Source organism: Pelodiscus sinensis, chromosome 3 (genome assembly GCF_052426305.1).
Source record: "Pelodiscus sinensis isolate ZL-2025 chromosome 3, ASM5242630v1, whole genome shotgun sequence".
NCBI classification, from domain to species: Eukaryota; Metazoa; Chordata; order Testudines; family Trionychidae; genus Pelodiscus; species Pelodiscus sinensis.
Window position 1 is genome coordinate 128,586,973 of NC_143054.1, and position 20,082 is coordinate 128,607,054.

Here is a 20,082-nt window from a genome sequence, read left to right on the forward strand (position 1 = left end):
CTTTTTTCCTGCTTTTAATAAATCTTGTTTGTATTAAGATAACCACTATAGGAGAAATTGCACACTGACATCTCCAGGGAAGAAGATCATATAAAAAAAAAGCTGCCAAAGCGTAAAGCGTGTCTGGAACCTATTCCAGTCAAGGGGTATGGACACAAATGTTCTCTCAGTAAGTTATATTGCCATCAGGCTGCTGCACGCTAAAACAGAGGAAAAACATACATAAAAAGGAGAGAGAAGACTTGGCATCACTGTTTGGCCAGTTTTATATATAAGAAATAATTCTGACAGATCATCTTAACACTGGAATTTATTAAAAACATTTTTTACAAAATCCAAAGTTAGCAATATAGCAAGATTATTTGTGTTTTTCACCTTTTGTTCTAGTCACGCTTTTTGGTCTCTTTGTTTTCTTTTTCAATGGGGTTGCTTTTTCACCAGCAAATGAATTGCTGGAACATTTTTTTGTATTTTTTAATGAAGTATCAAATCTGTGCTTTGAACCAGAAAGTTTTACATTGTCTGAGCTTTTCTGTTTTTTCTCCTTCTCAACACAGCGATTCACTCTAAGCCTTCTTCCCTTCAGTTCAGAGTTGTTTAGTTTCAAAGCAAGATGTACAGCATCTGTATTCTATGAAATCAAAAACATTAATTTTGAAGGTTAACAACTGGACAGACACTACACGTAGGACTTCCCTGGTCCAGCACCCTTGGGGCCAGGCTGGTCCTGAATCAGGGAGTATACCAGCCAGAGGGTCAATACAGGCCTCTGCTTCTCCCTGCCCCTACTCCAATCCCAGCTGTTGGCTCAGCTCTCTGATCCAGCAACATCCATGGTTCTGCTATGCTGGTTTTCCCTGTGAGTGCTCCAATACCGGAGAACACACAGGGTCCCAACGATGTTAGACTATGGATGTTGCCAGACCAGAGAATCCTGGACTAGAAAGATTCAACCTCTATCTATAATTTCTGAAATCTTTTGTATACATTCTGCCTATATAAAATAAAAAAATAGACATCAGTCTGGATAATACAGCATATATATTATGTTCAGGAATACAAACAGACTTGTGCACAATACACCGTTACTCTCTGACAAATACTAACGTTGAAAGCCTGACTTGTAGACTTATAGCCCATGGCCTGTATGCCACTTAGTACTTTCCATTGGACCCCCCAGAGAGTTCCACTTAAAAATCTAAAAGCATGCCACAACCCCATGCAAGGGAAATCAAAGGCCCAGTCCTAAACTCAAACCAGTAAGTAACAATATTCTTTGTGCAGTTCACAGAATCAGGTTTATACTTATACAGGGTTTCTATAGCTTGCTGTCAGCATATCTATAAGGAAGTCTCTATGATTTAATTAAGCGAGTTCCAAAGTAGTTGGGAAATATAATGCAATTTCTTATACCTATATCTGTATCTAAATTAAAAATTTTAATAGCATTTTCCAGAAAAAAAAGGGGGGGGGGGCAAGGTCCACAGAGCTGGCATGCACAGGAAGCTTACTTGGAAAGCCAGCTTCCTGTGCATATCAACTCCAGCCTGACCCACTCACCCTTTGGCCTGCTGCCTCTCTGATACAGAAGTAGCAGGGGGCGGCGAGAGTGCATTTAGTCAACAAGAATTACTGATAAACCTAAGCTTATTGGTTAATCGTGTATTTGACTACACTTGGACATCCCTAATACGGTACTTAGCAGTTTGTGTTGCATCTTAGTTTACACTGAATAACCCAGAGAAGTAACATGTCTTCCTATCTGTATGTAGGATGCAGCATATACGATAATTACTATGTTTAAGTCAAATACATAACAAGATTCAGGCAAACCTCCATTTAGTATTTGGAGAATTCCTGGTCCCCAAAATGTTTATCTTTCCGTACCTCAAACAGAATATAACCAAACCCTTTGCCAATGCCAGTGTTTTTGTCTCTCACAATTCGCACTGCTACTACATTTCCACAGTCAGAAAAGTATTCTCGCACAGTATCATCTTCAATTTCTGCAAGTAAGAGGAGTCATTGTATGGTTATATCAATAAAACAGACACAGCTGTAAGGAGTATTACCAAACATTCTGCTATAGTTTAAAATGTATATGCAGATATTTTAGACACTTTAGCTATGCAAATAATTTGATCTGACAGGAAATTATCTACATATTAATACATAAACTAGGACATTTACTGATATGTTAACTCCTTAGAAGCATAATATACTTGACTGAAGATGCTCCTGGTATAATTATGTCAGTAAAGTGTGAGATTTTTGAATTGATGTGTGCGTGTAGTTCTACTAGTACAGGTTATTCTTCCTCCTGTTGGTGAATAAACTATATTGCTCTAAACCTCTTCATACTGGTATAACTGCACCCACACTAGTGGGAATTGTTTTCCTTTAACTATAAAAGGTAAACTTAACAGGATTTTTGTAATCTAGCTTTTAAAATAGATCTAAAAGTTGGACCTAAGTAACTTGATTGTACTTCTCTAAAAATTCACTCAACAACCAGAACTGAAAATGACATTTTAGAAGCATTAAAGGAGAGGTTATTTAGCATTTACAGTAACAGGAATTCAAGGTGTCGTCTGTTTTGATGGATACTCCACTTCAGGTGCGCCGTTCATTCTGCCAAAATACCTTAAGCCATCCTCATTTCCTGTGCCGAGGATTTAAAGGGCTGCAACAACAAACCACCCTTGCTTCTTTGTCTACTGCAAAGTCCATAGACATGAAACTCCAAAACACAGTAGAAGGTGAGCAGCTAGTGGAGTACCCAGCAGGATAAAAATCTCAAAGAACTCTAATTTCTGTGAAAGGTAAGTAACTTCTTCAAATAATGTCCCTATTGGTGCTACATTTTAGCTGACTCTCAAGCAATGCTCCTTAGAGGAGCTGAGTACTTTATTAACAAGTAAAGAAATACTACTATCAATATAAGCTTAAATTTATTTTACATATACTGAAGAAATAAAATTATAGAATATTGAATGAATGTGAACATCCATTTAAAAACTTACCATATGAGAGATTTCCCACAAATACAGACCTCTTATTGTCATGCTAAACAAAAGCAAAACAAAAAACACAATAAATTGCGAGGTTATAGGTAAATATTAAAACATTTCTCTGAAATTGTGATTATTACTTACAGAAGTGGCTTTTGAAGCAAGGTCAACTCTGATGTGAAATCCACTGGCAATTTGAGTTCCATTTCTATTGTAGCACAAGAGAAAAAGGCATGCTATTAAAACATTATCAGAATTGACCAATGACTGACTAAAATGTTTGATTTATAAATGTTTGATTTACAACCTATCACTAGTTTCAAACATAAAGCATTTCTAACAAAAAATAGTTTAAAATAGTTAGACAAAAATTATTTTATTTTGAAACGCAATAAACTAGACAATTCGTGCTTGTAGTCTAACATCCTGTAAATCCATTCTCATAAAATATGCCATTAATGAGGAACACAAATGAAACATACCTCTTAAGAGCTTTCATGGCAGCGCCTTCTTCCTTAAAAACCACATACGCATTCATATATTTCATATTAGGATGCAGCTTATGCCTGCAGAGAAAGATAGAAAGTTTACCCACTTTGTATGCAATTTTCGTGGGTATTTTTTTCCCCTCCCCCACCCACTGCCACCCTAGTGCTGTGCATATATCACACAAACCTTGATGGAATTATAGGTAATGACTTCCGATCTCTAAAATATACAGCGAACCTGGAGATTGTGCCCCCAAATAGCAAGATCTACCACAACAGTCAAAAGGACTTTTACTCCTCTTTAACAGTCATCTTTCAAAGCAGTTCCTGCAATTTGCTGGGCATCCTCAACCTCCACTGAAATCCCCAAGAGTTGACAATTCTAAGTACCTTGCAGAATGTGGTCTTTAGTAAAGAGAAATACTTATGTAGTGGCAAATTATCTACTAAGGATGTTAAGGACTAATCGACTATCCGATAAGCAAATGCATATTGGATAGTCGAGATGACTAGTTGATTCCCCTTCCCCCCATGCTGTCTCTATGAGAAAAAGGCAGCAAAGGGGGGGGATGGGGAAGATGGGGTACTTCAAAGGGGCAATGACACGCAGCTGATCCCGGACTCTGTGGTGCTGTCCCATTGAAATACCGCCTCGGCATTTCAAAGCGACAGTGCTACACAGAGCTGACCCTGGGCTCCATGCAGCGCTGCCCCTTTGAAACGCCGTTATGGCATTTCTAAGGGGCAGTACCGCACAGAGTCTGGGATCAGCTGTGTGGCACAGTCCCTTGGAAACGTTGCTGCAGTGTTTCAAAATGGCAGCATCACATGGAGCCCGGGGTCAGCTGGGGACTCCCTAGCTGACCCCGGGCTCCCTGCGGCAATTCCGCAGAACCTGCAGTCAGCTGGGGACTCCCCAGCTGATCCCAGGCTCTGAGTAGTACTGCTGCTTTGAAATGCCAAGCAGAGCCCGGGATCAGCTGGGGAGTCCCCAGCTGATCCTGGACTCCCCGTGTCATTTCCACAAAACCTGGGATCAGCTGGGGACTTCCCAGCTGATCCCAGGCTCCAGCACAACATTTCAAAGTGCATAGAGCCCAGCTGACCCTGGCTCCACATGGTATTTCAAAGCAGAAGCACCCGCATGGAGCCTGGGATCAGCGGGGGATGCTGACCCCAGGCTCCATTCAGGTGCTTCAACTTTGAAATGCACAAGCGCTCCCGCTGGGGTCTCTTGTACATTTCAAAGCTGGCATGCTGCATGCAGCCTGGGGCCAGCAAGAAGTCCTGCTGACTTGGGAATCCACGTGGGTGCTTCCGCTTTGAAATGCAGAAGAGCTCCCGGGCTGCACATGGAGTTCCAATTCTGAAATGCACAAGAGCCCAGTGGGGGGTCTTGTACATTTCAAGGGGAGAATGCAAAAGTACCTTTCGACTAGTCACTGGAAATTCCATTGACTACTTGACTAGTAAATTAATCGTTATTTAACATCTTTATTATCTACATCAGTAAAGTTAACCTGTAGGAATTTAAGAAGTTTGTACCATGGAAATCATAAAATGCCAATTTTATACTGCTTTAGTGGCTTATTACAACAATCTGCAACACAATCTCTCTCCTTTTGGCCTATGACTGCAGAAGTTTAACCGACTACTCTACCTTGAATGGTGCCTTACAATGTATGCTAATGGACTTATGCTAAAACATCTGCTCCACCATGCATTTTGTTATGACACTGGGATTTCCTTTCCCAACCCAAAGAAGAGGCTTGAAAATGTGTCTCTCTAATCAACAGAATTTGCAATAAAAGATCTCTCACCACCTTGTCATTTGATATACACACAGAGCTGACATTTTAAAAGATAAAACAATACAAATAAACATTAGGAAAGAAAAAATCATGTCTGTGTGTGTGAGAGAGAGAGACTATTAAAGCTAAAAAACTGTGCTTCTTGTAGTAATAAAATCTGAAATTCAGAGAAGAACTTACTTTATGGCTGCTAACTTTTTGGATAAAGTATCCTCTGCTGGAACCTTCAAAACAAAATACAAAACAAAGCATTAGCTGAAAGGCTTTACTGTATTTATCAATATATTTCAAATATTTGTGCTTGAAAACTAAAGAGGAGGGAGGAAGTTTAACAGGTTTTTCCACACAAAGTAATATAGCCACTCACTCGGGCAAAATTATTCAAACAACAATTAGGGGGAATTCTATGGAAGACCTTAAAATTATAAAGAATAAGATTCAGTTAGTTTAGTTTATGTTTTTTGCATTCTAGCACTGTGATTTTAATCTATACACAGCACTGATTTACAATGAAATTTCTAGCTCTGTAAAATATCCTCTAAATCTTTGTTAAGGTATTTCAGCCAAAGATTATCTTTAACAAAACAAAGCAACAACATTTGAGACATTTTTCTCCCAAAGAGAACACAGTTATGATGTAGTAAAGTGATATTATAGGAAAAATAATGAGTGTTGTTAGCAAGACATACCATATAAACCTAGCACTGCTCCAAAAAGCCTTACTTTAAGTACAGCCAGTCCCTGAGTTACGAACGAGTTACGGACCAAAAACCTGGCCGTAACTCGAATCCCATTGAATTACATGGTGACCACGCTGTTTGTAAGCGCGGATCGCATTCGCAACTTGGGGACCACATATATGACCGCTTTGGTCGTAAATGGAGGTGGTTGTAAGTCAGAGACCGGCTGTATTTCTAAAGCAAGAAATATGGCTAGTGAATGAATAAGAATTACGAATGCTATCCTTTAACAGTGCACAACTGATTTCATCACAACATAAAAGAACATACCAAAGAACGGAATCGAATGGATTCTATCTCTCCATATTCTTTAAAAAGTGACTTCAGCATCTAAATAAAAATTACAAATGTATTTTCAGTCCATTTTTTCAACCCAATAACATGAATTACTGCTGAAGAAAGCATTTCTATTTCACTCACATAAGGGAGGAGGAATTAGGTGAACATTACAACATCCTTTCCAACCCTATAGTTTTTTTGAATTACTATTACCAGGGCTCGACAAATAATACAATCTTCTTGCCTGCGGCGAGTAGATTACAACCTGGAAGAGCCGGGTTCGGGCGATCTGTGCATGTGCAGATCGCCGGACAGCGCGGCTCGCAAGCGGGGCTCACCGCGGTTCGGCGAGCCCTGACTATTACTATACAATAGATAGGAAAAAAAGGTCAAAATAGCTTATAGAGCTTTTGCTATGCTAAAAGAACAATGCTGGGTAGTGATGTAAAATTGGCTAATCGAATAGTCGATGCAATTTGCATCGACTATTTGATTAGTCGATAAGGGCACCTCCACCTTTGAAGTGTAGCAACAGCCCTAGGGCTGTTGCTACACTTCAAAGACAGAAGTGCTGCGGGGAGCACAGGACTATCAGGGGTCTCAAGCAGTGCACCCACTGGCCCTGTGTTCCCATGGTGTTTCAAAGAGGCAGTGCCGCATGGAGCCTGGGGTCAGCAGAGGATTTCCCAGCTGATCCCGTGCTCCACGCAGCGCTGCTATTTTGAAGCACCCTCTCCTCTTTGCTGCCTCTTTCTGATAGAAGCAGCAAGTGGGGGTGGGAGGAAGTGACTAGTCAACATGCTAGTCGACCATCTGATGATTATTTGCTTACTGGATAGTCAACTAGTCATTTACATCCCTGATACAGAGTGCAAAAAACTGAATTCAGCACTCTGGCAGATTAAATACAAGGAACATCTGTAACAATGTAAAAGCATGATCCTTATTTATTTTCTGAAACAATCAAAATTATTCCTTGGGTTCCAAATTCTCTGCAGACTCCAGCTAATGAAAGAAAAATAAGCTGGTCTGGATTTAGCCCCTCTGACCTGCTTTCCCCCATGCTCTTGGTATTTATTTGAAATTTGCACATTAAACATAGTTAAATTCAAATTCAAAACCTCTACATATGATGGAGAAACTAGGATTAAATAGGTTGCTCTTATTTCTCTGCTACTGGTAATAAAAAAGCAGAATATGTATCAATTTGGAACACACAAAGCATTAGAAGTAACAGTAGAAGAGTGTATCTTATAAATATTTTCAAAAGTTTGTTTGTCCCGAAAGATTTCCGAAACGGTAAGAGCTAGAAATTTTGAACGGATTCTACTGATTTATTAACTTAAATAACTGATTGGTTAGATCTCAAAATGGGTTACTCCTGTTCCCCCAGAGCCCCAACTGGGCCCACTGATAAATAGCTTTTAGTAGCGCCTGATCATAGGCATTTGCTGGACTCTTCTGTTAAGTGTGTCACAAACTGCAACTACGAGATCCTTTCCCTCTGGCTACGAACTAAGTAGTTCATCTGTTGTCCACTAGGGAATGCATTTTGTAAGCATAGCACTAGCTATGTTAATTTCTTAAAGTAATATGATAAAAGAAAAATTATTTCCAATAAAATATGTGTTAAAGTAATTTACATAGTTCATTCACTACACCTTTTGTTAACAAGAAATGAGTTAAATGTAAATATGTTTTGTAAGCACATCACTACCTATGTTAATTTCTTAAAGTAATATATAAGAGAAAACTATTTCCAATAAAATATGCTATGCTAATGTAATTGACGTAGTTCATTCGTCACACCTTTTACTATATTTTCCCCAGGCGACGTTGGGTATTTCTGCTAGTATTTAATAAAAACTAGACAAGTGAGTATACAACACAACCGTATGTAGGAAAATGAAGATTTTTTTAAAAGTCTTTTCAGTAAGAGAAGTACCCACTAGGGATGTCAACATGAAGTAGACTACACAATTAGCCAATAACCCTGGGCTTGGACTACATGCACTCCCCCATCACTTGCTGCCTCTGTATCAGTCAGTTCCCCCAGCACCAGCTCTGTGGTGCCATCTGAGCAGCTTCTGTCTGCAGTGAGTCTGGGTGGATAGGGGAGGCTGCTCTGGAAGCCAGCCCCGGCCGCCACAAACAGGAAGTCCAAGCACACACCAGTCTGGGAACCTTGTGCCTCTGCATTTTAAATGTATTAAGAGCTGGCGGGCTCTTACTTCATTTACAACACAGAGGCGCAGCAGTCCTGGAGCCAGTGTGAGCTGGTACTGCTCAGTTCCGGGAGCCATCCGTGCTGCAGCTCTGCATTTTAAATGTAATAAGAGCATTTGGCTCTTACTACATTTATAACTAAGAGCTGCAGCGATCCAGAGCTGGCATGAGCCGGGACTGCTCTATTCTGGCTCAAGCCAGTTCTGGGAGTTACTGTGGCTCTGCAGAGCAGTTCTTATCAACTAATTGTGTAATCAATACAAACTGTATCGACTTCATGATTAGCCGAATAACCGCTCTTTACCATCCTTAGGTTAGACTCTATTTAATAGATGTAAACGTCTCTTACTATTCAATTTTCCATCTTGCCAGAGTTAGTTTGGGACTAGTCCCTTACCAGACTTGAACAATTTTGGATCAAATTTTATCCTTAGATGCAGGCTTACCAATAACAAGGTCTTTAAAGGAAGCCCACTGTATGCACCTAAGGACAGAATTCATCCCTTAGTAACAAGTGTAACAGTATCTCCAAGACCCTTCATTTATTAAAAAGGCATTTTCAATTTGAATTTTTCCTAAAAATACCTAGTTGTCTTAAATGTCTAGATCCTGATAAAGCATCTTGTAAAATTACATGCTCTGACTTTAATGTTTCCTTACAAAACTGTAGGTCTTTCTGAGCCTCATCAACATTTATAAGTGTTTTTTCAGCAAGGGAGAAATTCATTAACTATACAGGGAAGCAGGGTAACTATATAGGAAGTAGTGCCAAATACACAAAATACATAAAAATATTTTCTCTCTAGCATCTTTAAGTATCTGTTTCAGAAAATTGTCTTTTTCAAGTTGAGAATGTATTTTTAAACCAAGACCTACTGTGGCTCCCTTTAGCCCACAAAAACCTATTCACTCACCTGAACAGTAGAGCTGATAGGTAAATTCCCAACAAACACAGTTCTTTGATTCTTCAACAACTCTTCAGCTTGACTAATTTGACTTTTCCTATTGCACTGTTTTACACCAATTTCATTAGCTGAACTAGCAAGGCTTTTGATGACAGCTTGAGATGTTCTGCTTTGTAGCTTCTGTTTGACTTTGATCTCTTTTTCTTTCTCTTCTTCATCTGCCTGTTCCAATGCACACTCTCTTTGGCACAAGTGAAAAATACAACTAGATGATTGTTATGAAGAGCTTTGGGTTTCAGACACAAAAGGGAAGTTCCTAATTGTAATTATTCTTAAATTACGTTTAAGAATTAAACTGCACATATGCAATAACAAGACAAATTGCATTTTTTAATGGAAGGATAGATGTGTCATTATACATTAAGACAAAAAACCACCATAATACGGAAAGTGATTATTTACCAGTGTATTGGCTGATCATTATTGTTATTTGATGAGTGTGACTGAGTAGTTAGCAAAAGTAAATCAATGTGTTAAAGATTCAAATTTCCAAGGAAAATTATTTTTCCTAGTTGTCTAACATTCAAGGCATTTACAGTACACAATCTCTTGGGGGAAGTCCTATATCGAATTACTACTAGATTTCATCCTATCCAAGACAACCTTTTTGGTATATGTGACAAATAACTGACATCTATTCAGTTTAAAAGCAACTTCTCATACATTACAAATTACATAAGCAGAAACAGCAAATCTAAGATTGCACATTTGTATATATAGGCTGTCAGTTAAAGATGCAACAGAAATATTAGATAGCACACATCAGTGGTCCCAAACACGGTGCCCGTGGGCACCATGGCACCCGCGGGGGCATTTGTGTGCGCCCGCCAAGTGCTCGGGGCTGGCCCCGCCCTGGGCGCATTGCGCATGCGTGGTTCCGGAGCCGGCCCTGGGCGCATGGGGAGCGCCAGCCCTGGGAACGCGGCGAATTGGCCACCCGCGCCCCGGATGCACGGCACATAGGGAGCACCGGCCCCGGGCACAAGGCAAATTGGCCGCCCTGACCCCCGGGTGCGCGGCTATGGGGGGGGCGCCGGCCCCGGGAGCGCAGCAAATTGGCATCCTTGCCCCTGGGCACACAGCTGGGGGGGGGGGGCTGCCAGCTTTGGGCACGCGGCTATGGGGGGGGAGGAGGGTGCTGGCCCTGGGCGCACGGCTCTGCAAGACTCTGGCCCCAGGCTTGTTGCAAATGGGCAGTCCCACCCGTGGCCACGCGGCGCATAGGGTTGCTGGCCCCAGGCATGTGGCTCATGGGGGTGTGGTGTATGCGCGGCCCTGCCCCTGGGTACACGAGTGTCCCCGCCCCCTGGCGCCCGGTAACTTCAAATGGTTGGGGACCACTGGCATACATGGTGGTATTTACAAATGCTGGAACTGAGCACATTTCATTGTCAAGAGGCTAATACAAACAATGATTTTTTCCCCCAATCACTGGAATGACAGTACTCACACATACAATTTTAAGGGGTAGCAATGTAACAACGTGGCTTTGATAGCAAACCTGCCTCTTGGGTACAGGCTCACTAACAAGTCATAGGTAGATGGCTCATCTACCAGCACATCTCCACTTTGGGATTTAGGTTTTCTTTCTTGTATAAAGCAGACTATAGGGAACACATCTCTGCAAGAGTACAACTTAGTTCATGAACAGTCAGTTATTTTGTTAAAATCCAAATTTCTTGGTCAAGGTATAAGCAATGTCCAGACTCCAGAGTTAAACAACAACAACAATAATAATAATAAAGATTTCAGAGTCCATTTAACAGCATTTGGCAGTTAAAATTTGGTCTAGAGTTTGCCTATTGACTACCCCACCTTAGTGCATGCCTCAGGGCAGGAGATTAATGTTCCAGACAGTCTGTGTCTTTAATCCCTGACAAATTAGGGATTTTATTCCCTATTGTGACAGTGTATATGAAGTTACCATGAGTTTCCTTAAAGTCAAGATTAGAAATAGCAAAACAGAATAAATAAGCATTTTATTTTTTGACAAATCAAAATCTTGCTGTTACAGTGATTTGATGCTAGGTTGCACAATATCTTTAAAAAAAAAGTTTTACTTACCTGTTTGCCAACCTTTTCTCTGCTACCGACAGTTTGTTATTTTTGGCTTTCTTCTGTTTTATAGGAGCTTTTTGTTTAGTAGACGAATTCTGATCTTCTGCTGCCGTTTCCACGTCGGTATGCTTTCGTTTCTTATTCTCCTTAAAAAATTGTATGGTGTATAGAAGTTTATTTCTTTAAATACACAACTTGTTACAAAACAGAAAAACCATTATAAAGTAACCACATTTTATGAGACACACTGAAAAGCCATTCTAATGTTTTCTACCATCAAATCATACGAGAAAAATATCCATTTTCAACACCAAAAGAATATACGATAGATGTCCAAATACACCCAACAATAAAATACTCATGCACACAACAATCTTCATTCTATTTTATTTGAGATCTTGGAGGACATGTATACAATAAATGGTCCTTATATGTAAATAAAAATGTCTGTGGTCTTGAAGCAAAGAGAATATAGAACAAAAATATCCTCTAGAGCAGTGGGATGCAACCTTTTGTCATTTGTGACTCCCGTGCAGCGGGGACCACCAACGGCCGGTAGAGTTGCCAGATGGTGTCACCAAAAATACCAGATCCTCCCAAAAAAAGCATCCAGAAAATTTTGATTGGGGGGGAAAGACAAACCCCACACACCTGCCGGGCCGCCGAAATGCAGTCACAGCCCCTTTAATTGCCGGGCTGCTCCCCTGCCACAGGCAACGAGCCAGATCACAGCACTGCGACCCCCCAGAAAGACAGGCCATGGGTTGCGCACTGCTGCTCTAGAGACTGTATCTCTTGCTCCTTGAAAACAAGAAGAAAAGTGCTATGTTGGCCCACGTCTGTCACAAAACTATTTTGTTTAGCAAGTCTGCAATGAAACAACAATTGCTGATGTATTACATGACACTTAATGCTTATTACATAATTTCTGTTTACTAAAATATGTTTAATATACAGTAGAGTCCCAATTTTCCGTCCTAAACGGGACCGACGTGGTCGGATTACAGAATATGTCGGATGATAGGTACTCTACTGTAGCCTAGCCCCATCTCTGCCTGGCCCTGGCCCTGGCCCCTTCCTTCCCTGCAGCTCCCTGGCACCCGGCACTGCTCGCTGCCCCATTGCTCTCCTGGAGCCGCTGATGCCTGCAGCTCCTGGGGACGAAGCGGCGCCGGCAGGAGCTGCATCAGCGGCTCTAAGAGAGCAACGGGGCAGCAAGTGGGGCCATTCTCCCACCCTGTGCCCTGGAGCAGCTGATGCCACTCCTGCTGGCAGCGCTTTGTCCCCGGCAGGAGCAGTATCAGCTGCCCCGAGGCTCTCTTAGAGCAGCTGAGACTGCTCCTGCTGGCGTCGCTTCGTCCCGGCAGGAGCAGCATCGGCTGCTCCAAGAGAGCGACAGGGCAACAAGCGGGGCCGTTCTCCCAGCCCGCGCTTTAATTGACCCCGCAGTTCCCGGGGACAAAGCGGCGCCGGCAGAAGTGGCATCAGCAGCTCCAGGAGAGCAAAAGGGCAGCGAGCGGAGGCCATTCTCCCGCCCCGTGACCTGGAGTTGCTGATGCCGCAGAGCCGCTTTGTCCCCGGGAGCTGCAGGGTCAGATAAAGTCAGATTACCGAATGACGGATAATCCGGACTCCACTGTAATCAATTTCCCTCAATAAGCATATAATCATAATTAAAAATATTGGCAAACATGGAAGAATATTAATGTGCCATGTATCTACATACTATCCCTCAAGTGATTGTTCTAAAGAAAAAAGTCCACGTGTCAGAAATAAAGACACATCATAGCATATTCTATAACATACAAGCCCCTTAGCTAGTTTTAAGTATGAAAGACCAACATATTGTCTTTAATTAATCTAATAATCACAAATGATTAAATCCCCACAGTGAAGCTAAGGATACATGTTGGTCTTTAATAAACTGATAAAGGATACATAAGGAGTGTTTCATCACTATTTGTAAGTATTTGTTTCTGCTTTCCATTAATGTGTAGTGTTTTATTTGTTTGTATATTGGAAGTCAAGATGAATAAGACATTATTAATTATCTTGCTTCCTTTGTGGGAACTGAAGATATATAAGTTGAACCTGTCTAATCAAGCACCCTTGGGACCTGATTGGTGCTGAACAAGGGAATTTGCCAAACCATGGGAGGTCAATTTTGTCTAGCAGCATTACCAACACTTCCACTACTTACTGGGCTCTTAGTAGACATTTAGGGGTAAATGAAAGTTAAAGAACAGCACAGACCACTGAAAGCAAGGACTGGTGGTTGTAAACAAACTGTATGGGACCTCAGGAAACTAGGCCACATCAGTAAGTGAACATCCAGCTAACTAAAATCACGCTGGACCACTTATATTGCCAGATCAGAGAGTCCCAGACTAGAGAGGTTCAACCTGTACACGGAAAGCTGCCACTACTTCCTTTCACTGTCAAGACAAATGAGTTGTCTGATATATTGATTTTACTTATATTCACAGTCCTTGTCAGAGGAGCACTGGTCAGCCACTTGAAGACAGAATACGATTCCAGTGTTTTAAGAAGTTTTCAATAGAATCTGCATAACTTAAGGAAAAACTAAAACCATTTCTTGTGAGAAGCGTCATTCATTTACAATGAAGTAACAAGATTGTGTGTGTGTATAAAAAGTTACTTACTCTTGACACAGCAACAAACACTGGCTGAGTTTCAGGCTCAGAAGCACTAAAAAGATGTGCCAGGGGTTGTGTTTTGCATGTTGTGGACTTATTTTGAAACAAACTGTTGACCACTTGCCCAATGACATAGTCTTCGGATGATGCGCCAGATTCATTTCTTCCAGATTCATTTCTCTCACATTCCTTGCTATTAAAAAAAGGAGAGGAAATTGTTCATCTTTTGTCATTCAGTACTGTGAAAGTTCTCATTGTTGCCAATGCTAGTCTTCAAGTTTTAGAAGGCACAACAGATTTAGAGAACCAACTCCAATATTTTCAGCAAAATAAAATATCTTGCAGACTTTTAATTCTAACAATTTCCTAAAACGATACAGGTAAAGACAATTTTTTTCAAATGTTACATGAGGAAACAACCACCATAGCCAATAACTGTAACTACTAGAGAATCACATAGTTAAAATATTCAAATAGAATTTTACCTGTTTGCCAACCAACTCACCCCATCTTGCCACTTCACATCCCTCTACCTCCAATCCCAGAACCTCGACCCCAGCCAGCCAACCCTGATTCTCTGTCTCTATTATAAAACTCGCCAAACCCATCATCTGATATCTGCTATGTCCCACTAACCGCATTACCTCACAAGACTGTCTTGACAAGCCTGTCACCCCAGTGCCCACCATCTCCCACTTCCCAACACTCCCGGCTGCTAACTTCCTTTTGTCAACCACCTCTGCTGTGTCCCAGTGACCCCTGACTTAAACTGACAACCTCCCATTTCTCCCGATTCTGCCCCACCACTCCCAGTGCTCCCTGATCCTTCTCCGTTACCCCCGATGTTCCTTGCTCCACAAATTCCATGACTGCTTGTTGTGCCAAACCCTAATCCAACCCCACTGACCCTGCAAATGCCTGTTCCACAAGCTCTGAGGCCCCGCAACCCTGCTCAGACACCCTCAGATCTGCCGCCCAGAGACATAAGCATAAGCTGTGCCGCACCTGGCTCCACAACCATTGATCCACTACAATCCACCTTCTCTTGCCCTCCGACCTCTAACCCCTGCCCTCCCTCAGCGCCAGCCCTCCCCTGTTAACCTCTAGCCCCAATCCAGCCCCTTGACCCCCCAGTGCCCAACACTCTTTGACCCCCACCCCTATGCCCTTTGACCCATTAAATTCTGACCCCCTAAAGCCAATGCCAAGACCCTCTTGCTCTGTGAGCCCACCACACCTCCACCCAACACCCCTATCACCCCCCAGAGCAGGGCTGCCCCCTTTAGGGATTGTGGCCATTACTACCACACAGGTAGGGGGAGCGGCCGTCAGCGGTGCACATGCTCCCTCCTTCTTCGTGCCCCCTTCCTCCCCAAGCGCACCATGCACTCTCAGGGTACATCTAAACTACATCCCTCTTTTGGAAGAGGGAGGTAAATTAGACATTGAAATGGCAAATGAAGCCAGGATTTGAATTTCCTACACTTCATTTGCATAATCACATTATGGCGTTCTGTCAAAAAACGCTATTTCAAAAGTGAAACTGCGGTCTAGACGCGGTTCTTTCGAAAAAAGCCGTGATGCAATTATGCAAATGAAGCATGTGAAATTCAAATCCCAGCTTCATTTGCAATTTTGATATGTCTAATTTACATCCCTCTTTCGAAAGAGGGATGTAGTCTAGACGGGTAGAGGTGGGGGTGTGTGTGTGTGTGTGCAGAGCTCAGATCCCTTGCTGGGCTGCCATCTTATGTGGGTGTAGGAGAGAGGTGCCAGGGCTGCCACAGCTGAAGCCAGCTGCTTTACAGCAGCTCAGAGGGCCAGTGGCTCACAGCACAGCATCCAGCAGTTTGCGGCCCAGAAGTTGGGAACCACTGAGCTAAAGCATCTAGCAACAACCAATGTTGGAAGCCAGAACACTGGACTAAATGGCATATTGATGTATCTCACTATGGCCATTCTTTTGTTCTTACAGGCATAGCTACAAATACCCACTAATCAGAATTAGGGATATTAAATTTCAATTAATAAGCTACCGAGTAGTTGATGGAATTTCCATCAACTACTCGATTAGTCAATAAGAGAGAGGTGGAGCACTTGCTATCCCAGCTGTGCCTCTGCTTTTAAATGTAGTAAGAGCCACCTGTAGCTCTTACTATATTTAAAAGGCAGAGACGCAACAAGGAACTGTAGCACTTCTGCCCCTGAAATGTAGCAAGAGCCCCACGGGACTCCTGCTACATTTCAAAAGTAGAAGCACAACAGTTGGGACCTGGTGCAAGTGGGACCACTTGAGTCCCTGCTCGAGCTGTTTCCCCACTGCGCCTGTGTGTCCCCTGCTCACAGAGCCAGTGTTGGAGGGAAATGGCTTTTAAGCTAGTGCCCCCCAGCACTGACTCCTACTCCCTGCCTTTGCTGCCTCTGATGCAGAGGCAGCAAGGGAGAGGAAAAACTACTTATGGCTCATCAGGTAGTTGACTAGTTGCTTACATCCTAGTCAGACTAGGTAACATTTTTGTTGTTAGTGAAAGACACAAGCTTGCAAACTCCACAGAGTCCTTAACAATGCTGCATGTATCAAGAAGTCAATCCTCACCGGAGTTTCTCTCAACACAGAGCTCTCAAAATCCAGTGAATTTAGCTGCTTGATGATTGCCCTTTACTATGAAAGCGATGAGGAGTCCCGTGGCACCTTGTAGACCAACAGATTTATTAGAGCATAGCTTTGGTGGGCAAAGACTCACTTCATCAGAGGCACTTCACTATGAATATTAGGTGCCACAGAACTACAGCAGAGGTTTCTAACCAACCTTCCCTTGGCCTCCCTAGCATAGAAGCCACGGCTGAAGCAACCCCAGCAACAGGAGTGTCCCACAGACAACTGGCACTAGGGACAGCACCTGGAGGTCTGTTCTAACTTGCAGCAAGGGTGTGAAACAAGACTGGTACCTGAGTATAGCCCCCCACCATCAGGGGATTATAAGAAACACTTTAAAGTCAGCTCTGCACCTGAGGGCTGTGTCTACATTGGCATGATCTTGCGCCAAAGTGTCTGCTTTTGCGCAAAAACAGGTTGCCTGTCTACACTGGCGGGGAGTTCTTGCGCAAGAACACTGATGTTCTAATGTGTGAAATCAGGGCTTCTTGTGCAAGAACGATGATGCTCCCGCTCAGGAATAAGCCCTCTTGCGCAACTGTTCTTGCGCCAGAGGCCAGTGTAGACAGGCAACATAAATTCTTGCGCAAGAAAGCCTAATGGTTAAAATGGCCATTGGAGCTTTCTTGCGCAAGAGAGCGTCTGCACTGGCACCGATGCTCTTGCGCAAAGGCACACGCCAGCGTAGACGCTCTCTAGCGCAAATACTTTAACGCAGGAACTCTTGCCTTGCAGAGTATTTGCCCAAGATCATGCCAAGGTGGAGGCAGCCTTGTAGCTCAGGTTGGCTACCCTGCCTACTTCCCCACGGCCCACCTGTGCTAGCTATACTGACCGTGCCGCGCAGCTCTGTGCACGGCAGCCACAGATCGTTGAGCTCTCGAAGGGAGCCCGGGGCCAGAGAGCCTCGATGCACTCGGTGGCCTGTATGAAGCACGCGGGGGGCGGTGCAGTGCCGGCTGCTCCTGCAAATGCGGGACCCGCCTGCGGCCCGACGTTCCCCCTGTCCCGACAGGCTGTGTCCTCCCCACCCCTGGCGGCGACCGTTTGGAGTTGGCGGGGGGGGGGGGGGGGGCAGTGCGGGAGCCGCGCGCTCTCACCCTGCTCCGCGCCGCGCGGCCCTCGGGGCTTTCCCTGCTTTACAAGCTGCCATCGGGCGGGAGGAAGGAGCAGAGAGGCGCCCAGCCTCGTTCCGGAGAGCGCCCCGGCGCACAGCCACTATCGCGGTATGCCTCGATATTGCGTCATTTCCCGCGTACGCAAAACAGCGGCGAGGCCGGAATGGGCGTGAACGAGCACGTGACGCTTCCCACAGGCTTCGTCGGGAGGGGGTGGAGCCCCACGTACAGAGGCACCGCCCTCACCGGCTGCTCTGGCCGGGTCGGCGCAGCGCCCAGCGCCGCAGCAGTGGATGAGGCTGCGCTGGGCAGGCAAGTGCACGGCCCCGCCTCCTTGCCCTGGCGCAATCCCCACACCTGGCATTAGCCACAGCCCAGGGGCGGGTTTATTTTTTGTCACTTGCTAAGGGGCTGCGCTGTATTTGGTTTTGTTCAATTTCTGCCCCGTTTGAACAATACGCAGCGGGGTCCCGTGGCTCGGGTAAAGCAGCACCTTTAAGGCACCAACTCCTAATCCAAACTCTTGCTGACATGGGCCCTGAGGAGAAAGGCCCAGGGTAGTACATTGTGTGTGCTCCAGCCCCACACGGGACAGCAGAAGAGGGAACAACCCTGGAGGGGGGCTGAGGTTCCTCAGCCCATCCTAAGACAAAACTATTCCAGAGTTAAGGCCAAGGTAAAGAAGGACGATCCAATGATAGTAGGTGGTGCAAAACAACACTCAAATACCCACTGGACATGGAAAATAAAAGTATTGGAATGCACAGGTGGCCCTAGACTAGCTGCCAGCAACGGGTGCCCTAGGCGAACCATGCAATCAACACCCCCCTTCCAAGCCCCTCAATGATATTGCGCCACCATTTGGCATCCCAGTTAGCTTGGTGCCCTAGGCAACTGCCTAGTTCACCTATATGGACGGGCCACCCCTGTTGGAATGAGGCATCCTTCAAGAACTGTAAAAGGAAACATTGCAATCTGTCATTAACATCTAAGGCTTTTACCTTTCTCAGATACGGTTTGCTTTGGGTGAATCATCTACTTACGTTCATTTTTTGCTCTGATCGTTTTATTTGAAAATGTATGTCTATGCCCATGAGAAAAACAGGTGTTCCTAGAAATTCAAACACAATAGCACATGATTATATAGCCTGAGATGTTAAAAAAAACTATTAAATCGACACCCAAATAAACTTTTAATATGGAACATGCTACCAGCTGATGGAAACTTGCTCTCATTTAAGGGTTTTCATTACAATAATGTTGCTTATTCAGCAAGTACAATCCTTGTTTCTGAATTTTCAGTACTTATGTATACTCTATATCAGATCCTTTACCATGACACAATCACTTTTGTGCTAGAAACAACTCCCACAGTACACACAGGATTCAGTTACACACTAATTTCATTTCCTTTGCACAGTACATAGTACATTTTCTATACTTGCAATATACATTGATAGTTATTTGTATCAGTAACTGAAATTTACATGTAGGCAAAGTAAGCAAAATGCTACTTGAGAATTTGAGTTTAAGGATATTTACTATGTATATTTCGATCTGTTGATAAATTTAAAGTTATAAAGTTTTAACATTTTGAATCACATCATGTCACTACAGTCTAATTTTGCATAACTGAAAATTAAAATGATCTAAAAAGTCCTCAAGTAAACATGGCAGTTATTTAAAAAAAAAAACAAATTCAGACCATCCTTTGACAGTCATCTTAAATTTTACAAAATATGAACTGTCACATTTGCATTACAGTATAGATAACTTTGTCTACATTGCAGGGTTTTTGTGCAAGAAGCCTTTTGCAGAAGAGATCTTCCACAAAAACTTCTTGCCCAAAAGTGCGTCCAGACCTCAAAGCGTATCGCAAAAGCAATGTGCTTTTGCGCAAGAGAACGTGCACATTGCATGGACGCTTTTGCGCAAGAAAGCTGTGATGGCCATCAGAGTACCTGTGCTTTTTCCGATAGGGGTTACTTGCGCAAAAACCCCTCCAGAGTGTCCACACTTGCCTTTTTGCGCAAGATCTGTAGCGCAAAAAGGAGTTATTCCTCGTGGGGAGAG

The 20,082-nt window shown here is 43.3% G+C and overlaps 1 protein-coding gene across 1 annotated transcript; it reads right to left on the reverse strand.

Annotated features, from left to right (window-relative positions):
• Positions 1-248: 248 nt before the first annotated feature.
• Positions 249-18,168, reverse strand: RBM34 (RNA binding motif protein 34). The gene is made up of 11 exons (XM_006122052.5): positions 17,992-18,168; positions 14,242-14,428; positions 11,585-11,724; positions 9,470-9,701; positions 6,321-6,380; positions 5,491-5,534; positions 3,494-3,577; positions 3,156-3,219; positions 3,024-3,066; positions 1,888-2,006; positions 249-631 (listed from the first exon to the last, which is right to left on the reverse strand). The coding sequence occupies exons 1-11, from the start codon at positions 18,042-18,044 to the stop codon at positions 359-361; spliced, it is 1,299 nt and encodes a 432-aa protein (XP_006122114.3). The 5' UTR covers positions 18,045-18,168; the 3' UTR covers positions 249-358.
• Between the last annotated feature and the right edge of the window lie 1,914 nt (positions 18,169-20,082).

Bases quoted from the DNA above. Each gene is read 5' to 3' on its own strand.
- RBM34 (XM_006122052.5), bottom strand. From the start codon at position 18,044: ATGGCAGCTTGTAAAGCAGGGAAAGCCCCGAGGGCCGCGCGGCGCGGA. The intron at 3,578-5,490 runs GTAAGTTCTTCT...CTTTCTCTGCAG, and splicing joins AAAAAGTTAGCAGCCATAAA to GCATAAGCTGCATCCTAATA. The intron at 2,007-3,023 runs GTAAGTTTTTAA...TCTTACTTGCAG, and splicing joins TGTGGGAAATCTCTCATATG to AAATTGAAGATGATACTGTG.